Source organism: Kryptolebias marmoratus, linkage group LG21 (assembly GCF_001649575.2).
Source record: "Kryptolebias marmoratus isolate JLee-2015 linkage group LG21, ASM164957v2, whole genome shotgun sequence".
NCBI classification, from domain to species: Eukaryota; Metazoa; Chordata; class Actinopteri; order Cyprinodontiformes; family Rivulidae; genus Kryptolebias; species Kryptolebias marmoratus.
The window spans coordinates 13,177,131-13,185,967 of NC_051450.1; the positions used below are offsets into that span (position 1 = coordinate 13,177,131).

General features: G+C 44.2%; 1 protein-coding gene across 1 annotated transcript; it reads right to left on the reverse strand.

Annotated features, from left to right (window-relative positions):
- Window positions 1-200: 200 nt before the first annotated feature.
- On the reverse strand, window positions 201-8,831 carry LOC108230271 (neurofilament heavy polypeptide). Its single transcript, XM_017406336.3, has 10 exons — window positions 8,642-8,831; window positions 6,703-7,251; window positions 5,645-5,842; window positions 5,075-5,395; window positions 4,510-4,556; window positions 4,253-4,359; window positions 4,014-4,157; window positions 3,311-3,445; window positions 1,692-1,961; window positions 201-1,295 (listed from the first exon to the last, which is right to left on the reverse strand). The coding sequence occupies exons 1-10, from the start codon at window positions 8,785-8,787 to the stop codon at window positions 1,086-1,088; spliced, it is 2,127 nt and encodes a 708-aa protein (XP_017261825.1). The 5' UTR covers window positions 8,788-8,831; the 3' UTR covers window positions 201-1,085.
- Between the last annotated feature and the right edge of the window lie 6 nt (window positions 8,832-8,837).

An 8,837-nucleotide genomic window follows, 5' to 3' on the forward strand; every position in this document is an offset into this window, starting at 1 on the left:
GTAATCATCAAAATTAAACGAAATAAACATTTGAAATATATGAGTTTGTATGTAATGTATGAATATAATATACAAGTTTCACTTTTTAAATGGAATTACTGAAATCAATCTACTTTTTCATGATATTCTAATTTTATGACCAGCACCTGTATGGTGGCTCTTTTAGGTTTAGTTAAAGGTCTGGTTTGTTTAAAGTGGAGTTCTATAACATAGTTAGTATCTTACCTGTAGTAGACGAGGCTTGGTGAATACAGGAGTCACGTGAACAACTAGTCAGAACAAAGCTGCTTTTTTTTCTGTCAGACTTTTTATGTTTTCTATACCGAACAGCCACGTTAGGTTGTATCAGTCTGCCTGATCAGCTGGGACTTATCAATCCTCTGATATATCTCCAGGTTTGTCAGGAGTTGAGTAAACATTTAGCTAGAAATGTACTTGTTTGTGCTTTTCCAGACTGTTCGAACACAGCGGCGTCCTGGTCACCACATTATGTTGGCATGAACCTTCGTAAGTTGTGGCTCACACACGCCTGGCTTCATTGAGACTTGAGCTTTGTTCTCAGCAGCCCAGAACAATCGCTCCACGACAGCTTCCTCTGTGTGCTCTGGCTTATACAGATACCCTCTTATCTCCCCCCGGACAAGGCAAGTCATCAGCACTGTCACTTTTACTGTCTTGTAGTTGTTTTGGAATAATACCAGAATAATGACGAGCCTCAACTGATCAGACTGACTGGTACAACCATCAGCCTCAGTCCGTCTAACAACGTGGACAATGTTTGATTCAGAAAATGGTGACAAACTAAACAAACGGTTACTGCAAATATGTGAAATCTGCTGATATATTGGTAACTCCTGAGGCTTTAAGACTGTCTACTCCAGGTAAGGTGCAAACTACTGATAAATACTCCACAGAACCCCACTTCAGAAAAATCCAAATTATAACTTTCTTCTGAGCTTGATCTAAACTGCAAAGATAGATAGAAGCATATTTCCCCAAAACTCCTCCTTCAGTTGGCATAAATCTATGGTGTGGATCGACCTGAGGGGTGTTTTGTCAAACAGGAGGTTTCCCTGCAGCATCAATCAGCTGGAGGCGAGCTCCTCGTTGGGCTCTGCAGCTTCGACAACTGGAACGTTGTAGTGGCGATCGTCCTCCGTGACGAGACACACGGACGGCCAGTCGTCCTTGTGGTCGTCTGGGTAGAAGGTGATGAACTCCTCCGTGTTCGCCTTGTACAGTCTGTAAACTTGGATGGTGTGCTGAAGGGCGTAGCCGAGCAGGAACATCTCAACCTGCACAAAAGACCAAAAAAAAAGAATAAACACAAAGCAGGAAGACAAGTGCAGAGCTTGAAAGGAGCTCCCACAGACGTCTCAGACAGGATGATGTTTAATCAGCTGCTCGAGCTTTCAGTGATTATGGGTGGAGTTTTTATTCAGAAAAGCTTTAATAATATGCTGCAAATAATTACAGCCCTCAGCAGTTTCTTTCCTGAAACCACCTCATACAAAAAGGTACAACAACACAGAAACTTTACAGAGCAGGACTCAGATTATAAAGAAGTTACTCTGTTGCTGTTTTTGTTTATTCAAATTTATTTAAATGGTGGAAAAACCTCCCAGTATTATTTCTTCTTGTTTACTATGACGCTGCTAAGGAAACAAACAGAGGAGCTTTGTCCGTCCTACCTGCTCCAGCCCGGCGCTGAGGCCCACATGCCTGAGGTGGTTGGAGAGAAAAGAACGTGGACAGTCGGACGAGTCCCGAGCAAACAGCAGCCAGCAGAACAAAGGGACGTCTCCGCCTCCCAGCATGCAGCCATGCAGCTCCGCCGCTCGGCCCAGCATCAGCAGCTTGAGCGCCTCCAGCAGCCCGAGCTCCTCCTCTCCGCCCTGAAACACTCGCTCGCACAGTTTCTGTCTCTCCGCGGATGTGGGACAGTCCACTGCTGCCTGCCACTGGAGACGGACCAGGAAACACAATCAACTCCAACGATTCCTGCTCAATTAGTGATCATTAAAGCGTGTTTTCACACTCCTGGGTGAAACATGAGGCATTCTGAGGAGGTTCCTGAACTTGAAGGGTTTTAACTCGATCATTAAACAAACAGGACAAAGATCTAACTCATTCCAAAGGTTTATCAGAACAATCGCTTACAAAGCAGATAACACTGACACCTTACTGGACAGCCTCACTAAACCGAATCAGTAACTTGTAATTATCCCACTAGGAACATCTGGTTAAGTAGTAAGCCTTTTACGGGGTTACTTCTTTATAACAACTATGCTTCGGGTTTAATCAACGCTTTATTTTACTCAGGAGTCTTCTTTCTGTATACAGGGCTGACTTTAAACAGCAAAGCTGCAGTAAACATCTGAATACTTCAACCTGTGATTACAGAGATTAAAGCAAAAGAGAAAAAAAATGTTTTGACTGAAACTGGTTATGCCAGCCCTCCTGGTTTTTGGACGTCATTCTTTTGCCTCTCATCCTTTATGTGGGATTTGGATTGGCAAAAGTGACCCAGAAGAGAAACTGAGTTATTTTATTGCAGTGATTTATTTTAGACAGAAATGTTTACATTTCCATCCTGCCGTGGATCACTTAGCATCAGCTTCGCTAAGCCTGGATGCTTTGGAGTTAACCTCTCCTGCTCTGACTGAGCTGCCTGTGAGCGCTGCAGGACGAAGGGGGGACGCCTGAAAAAGCTGCTAGTCTTTTTTTTCTGGTCCCAAAGTCACTAGTTCCAAGTCTCTAACCCGGATCCGCCCTGCTCTGCTCTGATTGGATAAAACTTTGGCTCTGGTTGGCTTTATTTGTTGCAGCATCAGTTTAATCCCTATACCATAATTAGATCGGATGGCTTTAACAGGACCACAACAAAAAAAAACATTCTTTTTTTTCCTTCTCATTTTTACAGATGACAGAAATCGGAGAACTTTAATCCCTGCAATTAGAAAACAGCAGTAATATATTCTGCTGTGGGCCTCAGACTGCTACAGTAAAGAAACTCTTCTTTTTTTTTTTAAGGTTCATCTCTCTTCAAATCCTTTCCTAAGTCCTTGTAGATTTACCAGGCTTTGTTATGACTCGCAAAAAGAGAAAAAAAAGAAGCCCTGCAGCCTTTAGGAAGCTACAGCAGTTTAACATGTGGTAGCAATCAAACTCAAAGCTCTGTGGATGGATAATAATACCCTGGTGTTTATAGATTGGTTTAAAATAGTGCTGTGATTTACTCATGTTGTGTTTTAAATAGTTTTTTTTTTTCCCCTCATGATGCGTTTCTGAGCAGATCAGCAGTCGGTACCGTGTTCCGGAGAAGCTCTATGTAGCCCTTCAGCTGCTGAGCGGCGTCCCCTCCCGAGCCGTCGCGCTGCACGCACACTTCAGGAAATCTCCACTGGCTTACCAGTCCTTCCTGAGCCTCCAGCTGCTTTGGCAGCTGTAAACAAACAAACAAACAAACCAAAAGTTATAAAGATCCGCTGGGTTAACAAGAGCTTACCCACTGAGTGCACGTCTGGAGCATTAACAAACACATTTTGCCTGACTGTGGACGTAATTATCGTTTTAGATTTCCTGGGATCAGTATGCTGTTAATCATATCCAAGATGGCTTCAAGACAGACTCATAGTTACTCGTTTTGCTGCTTGTGGGTTTGTTTTTACCGGTAACGGATCACGTGATCTAGATAAGCGTTCTGACACGCATCAAGAGTGAGTCATAGACGGATGTAGTGGAGAGAATCCAGTCAGTTTTCAAAATTAATGTAGTTCAGACTCAGAAAACAAATAAAACGGAAATACTGTAAGTTAATTATTGTTTCTGTGCGGCCCGGGGGTTGGGGACCTCTGCTCTACAACACATCACCTTTGCTTCAAACAGTTATGTACATCAAATATTAAACTTATTTACACTTTAACCTCTTAAACCACTCCCTGTGACTGTAATGAGCACTAAAAGAGCCCGGCTTCACTGATGCTCGGCTCTCATCTACAGCGAACGTTTACCGTTACGACGTCGTCCTCCTGCAGCCACCGCGGCACCGTGGTGCTTTGGGACAACACCTGGAACAACGTGGCTCTGAGGGCGCAGTAATTGTCCCCCCTCACTCGCCTCACGCCGTCAAACGTCTGGGACATCTCCTTATAACCCTGCAGCGGCACACGGACACCACAGGAAGCCTCTCAGGCGTCAGCACAAACACAACCAGCTGTAAGCTCAACGCACGGCTTCCAGAGGCACCGACCTTTTTAATGAGGGTACTTTTGGCCGTATTTCCTTTCCACTCTCTCTCGCTGTAGGACAGAATATCCACAGCCGGAGACAAACTGCATCTGTCCTCCATCTTTAAAACTGAGAGAGGAAGCAGATCCACTAAATAAGAGAATTGCACTTCATACTTTTGTAACAAACCTAAGTAACAGCAGTGTTTTTGAGATTTCTTGAGCAATTTGATTACAAAACATTCAGTTTCTAAATCAGATTAAGGTCCTGGTTTATTACCTTGTGATAAAGACAGCTCCTCAGCTCCTCTGTACAGGTCTTCTTCACTAAGAGGAAACAAAAACACATTTTTAAACACATAATTGTCACACATTTAGAAATATTTATTGCCAACAAACCTTAAACCTAGTGTGTGTTTTCTTTCTAAATGCTTTTTAAGAGCTAAGATCGTCAAAAATCGCCAAAGCAGACGCTGGAAATAACCTCCAACAAATCAGCGCTCACACATCTATCTGTGACACCAGATTTAACATGAAAAACTCAGGTAAGTGTTGCAGGGGAAATTAAAGTTTATGCAATCTGTTAACAGGAAGCAAACATAAAAGCATAAATCATATCCTTCAAACACAATGAAATGAAAATCTATTCACTGTGTGTTTTAGCCCACTTCTATTAATTAAACCCTGCTGTTTTTACTTTTCTTTATTCTCTTAATAATGTCCCAGGAGATGGAAGTTTCCTTCTTGATTTGTGCCCCACAGGCTCCCAAACACAATATGATAATATTCCCTCCTCAGCTGATAAAAAGCGACTACAAGGCAACTAAAAATGTTCTTTAACAGACCTGTTCCCCAGACTGCCTTTTTCTTCAGTCGCAGGCTCGTCATTGGCTGAGACATCTGAGGCCAGCTCGTCTTTGTTTTCCGTCACCTCCTGGTTCTGAGGACCTTCCTTGGGCTGAGTCGTCCCAGTCTCCGTCCGAGCACCCTCCTCTTCCTCCTTCAGTCCATCGTCCTCCTTCATTTCGGGAACATCCTTGTCTTGCGTGTCCGGCGCAGTTTCCTCCGCAGCATCCTGTTTGGGTTTCTCGGAGGAAGTTACCTCTTTGAAGTCCACGGCGCCTGAACCCTCAGGACTTGGCTTTTCATCCTTATCGAAGCTCAAGCTGCAAAACAAATTCACCTTTCCTGTTTGTTTACATAGACAGGTTTATTACAAACACCCTAATTTAACAGTTAAATGTGTTATATAAAATTAGATTGTACATGAAGAAGCGTGTGTAGTTTTTCTGCAAAAAGTAAACCAGAGTCTGACAGTCTGACTGATCTCTTGCTCCCCCTGGTGGCTAAAAAGGTGCCATCAAAACAAACACTTTATGTAAACAAGTTTTATTACAAGCTGTGAACCTGCTGACCTGCTTTTGGCAGCTGCTGGCGATGTGGCTTCTGTGTTTCTCTCGCAGCCGCCAGAGTCCAGTTTCTCCTCACTCGGGTCGAGTCCTGCGGGCTCCGGTCCGGAAGGAAAAGACCAGAAGGCTCCGTGCTTTTTCGTCTCCACAGAACCGTCCTCCTTGCACGGAGAGCCACCGTCGTCCAAACCCACCGTCACAGCACTGCAGAACGGAGTGATCAGAGAGACAGATGCTTTAAAAACTGGGCTTTGTGTATTGTTCTACCTAACAGGTGGACCTGGTCTAATTTTAGGCACGGTTAGAGGGATTATTGATTAACGGGGTGATGAACTCGAGACAACAAATAAACAGGTAAACATTGTGCAATCTAGAAAGCCTGGTAAAACAGTACAGATACTGCAAATATAATGAGGCGGTGTGCCATACTTCTTGTTAACTCCTGAGGTTTAAACAAATATGTGTTGTTTAGTAAAACCTCTTTCTGATGACGATTTTACTTGACTCACACAATATTAATAAAACTGATCCTTTCTTTTCTGTTTTACTGGATTTGTTTGTCAGAAAAACTGATTATAACTCAGTCGATTTAGCAGATATAGAGGTGTGGTAATAGCTGAGAGTCATCCCTGTGAGATACAAGGCCTTAGTCTAAAACTTGGGAACAAACTTGGGTGGGCAATAAGCTTTTTTTTTTCAAGAAATGCTAGTTTGTTTTTAATTATGAGCTACGGCAACTTGAAGGAACTGCATTATATTAGTCAGCACAATCAGCAGGACAGAGAGTAAGCTGCAAACTGCCTGTCAGAATGATAAAAACTATATATATATATATATATATATATATGACTTGTTGTTGCTAGTAAACACGGGATTCACCGAAGAAAAACTGAGTTGTGTCCACTCTTGCAGCCCTGTTTAGATTTATACTCCTGATGCACTCAAAACCCGACTCAGTCGCTCAAATTAAGCATTTTTTTTGTGCAATAGATACTTTATTTTAACCAGATCTGACATTAAAAACACATGAAGATGATTACTGACATATTCTCATTAATCCTTACCAGCCGGGAGCCTCTGTGTTTGTCTCCAAAGGGACCTCAGAGACGGACGCTGCCTGACCCGCTGCTGCAGCGAGCTCCGGGTTCGGCACAGGTAGCACGTCGTCGTCCTGAGCGAACGCTCCCGACGGTTTGGCCTCTTCGGACCGCCCTTCCTGACCATCAGCAGGAGAAATGCTCGCTGCGGTGTGCTCCGTTGATGTGTTTTGTGTCTCAGTATGAGAGGGGCTTTCAGGGCGGACTGCTTCAGTTGATGGCGAAATACCCTGCGCTGAGGCTGGATCTTCTTCTTCATGTGGTTCCTGTTTCGTAACCGGGCCTAGAACGTCCTCGCCGTGAGCCGTGCTGGCGTTCTCCGGCAAGTTTCCACCGCTGGCGGGAGCGGCTCCGCTTTGCTCGGGCTGTGCTGTGGTGGCGTCCTCTCTGACCTCAGACTCACTTCTTGGAGAAACTGGAGCGTTTTCTTTTTGTAAAAGTCCATTTTCCTGAGTGGCACTGGACTCGAGCGTCTGCTGCTTCACCTCCGGCTTCTCGGCTTTCTCATCAGCTCCCCTGAAAGACATAACACAGAATGAGCAATGTCACGGAGGACAACAAAAACACACCCTGGGCCTTTTTTTGCGAACACAAACAGATAAGCTGCATGAGAAAAATGTTTGAGGATTCTCCCTGCGCTGTAGGTGGACAGGAAGTAGGAAATCTTGATCGACACACAGTCATTTCTTCATGACCTCTTGGCGATAATGACTCAAATGTTTCTCAAACACAAAGACCCTCAAACAACAAGTGGAAGTGGAAGTCCCCCCCTTCTCATTTGTGACTTCAGATGGAAGTTAAAAAGCGATTTGGTGCTGAAACGCATCCCACAGAGGCCACAGGGGAAAATCTGATTGGTGATTTACTTTCGGTCTGCTTCTCCAACAGTCGGTCAGGCCTTCAAAGGGACTTTCGTAACGGCGCACACACAGCTGCAGTCAGAAGTGTCACTTTAATTCGGGTCTTTTGATGATTTATTTCAAAAGTTTCTCTCCCAGGGTGGAATGGTTACACAACACACAACTTGGGGGATTTTTTAAAAACAGGAACTGGGTGCACTTGTTCGAATGCATTGTGGATTTTTTCTTTTCGCGGGGTCTAATATATACATACATTCGCCTCAATCAGTCTTAACTTGACAAGACCAAGGCCTAATAACTTCTAGAGAGCGATCGTGATTAACTACAGCTGGTAGTTACTCTTTGCCAGCATGAAAGGGATTTGTTTGACAGCATTCAATGAAGTGACGAATACTCAGAGAAATGGAAAACTCCAAGGAACTCAAGCTTGACAGAAGTTTGGAGCTGCCCACGCGGACAGGCCAGGAGAAACTTTTAGTGATCAGTTGAGACTGAGCTACTTGGCCACAGTGACAACACTTTACCAACTGTCAAGCATGGCGGTGTTACTATCATGCTGCGGCACTGGTTTCAATGCGCAAAGTGGATGGAATAACACAGGCGGGCTGCCCTCAAATCAGCAGCAAGCTGGCTGAAACAGTGCAGGCTGAAAACAGAATTTACCAGTTCTGCCAAATAGTAATCAAACATCAGCCAGAATTCAGCAGGAAGCTTGTTGATGGCTACAAAAAGTGTGGACATTTGAACAGATATCACCGGGGATGTATATATTTGAGCCTGTTTAGACAGTTCAAACAAACCATTCACCCCCCCAGATTAATGTGACATTCAAGCTCGTGATGACTGGATGGAAACTTTTAGCTCTGACTGCAACTGTGCGTTCTTTCCACACTCACAGACAAAACAAACCTTAAAGCTTTCACATCTACAGAATGGTTCACTGCTTAGACCCGAGTCATGAGACAGAAGCTGTTTTTGCAGAAACATGTTGAAATCAAAACACCACAGCGGCCTTTGCATTAGAGTTTGATTTTTTTTTATCTCACCTCATTTCGTCATCCCCTTGGAGAACGCAAGTGTCGACCGCTACTTTTTCACTGATGCATGTGGTTTTTGAGTCATCTTTCAGTAAAACGCTCGTCTCCTCCCCACTGCCACAGGGATAGTCAGCTTTACAGCAACAGGACCCCATCTGCTTGCTCCCTCTGCTCAGGAGGTCAGACAGGCCGGCCGGGCGTGGGG

What these genes read in the sequence shown, in the direction of transcription:
- LOC108230271 (XM_017406336.3), bottom strand. Translation starts at nt 8,787, where the DNA reads ATGGGGTCCTGTTGCTGTAAAGCTGACTATCCCTGTGGCAGTGGGGAG. An exon ending in AAAGTACCCTCATTAAAAAG is followed by an intron (nt 4,158 to 4,252) that starts GTCGGTGCCTCT and finishes GTGCCGCTGCAG; the next exon opens with GGTTATAAGGAGATGTCCCA. An exon ending in TCAGCGCCGGGCTGGAGCAG is followed by an intron (nt 1,296 to 1,691) that starts GTAGGACGGACA and finishes TCTTTTGTGCAG; the next exon opens with GTTGAGATGTTCCTGCTCGG.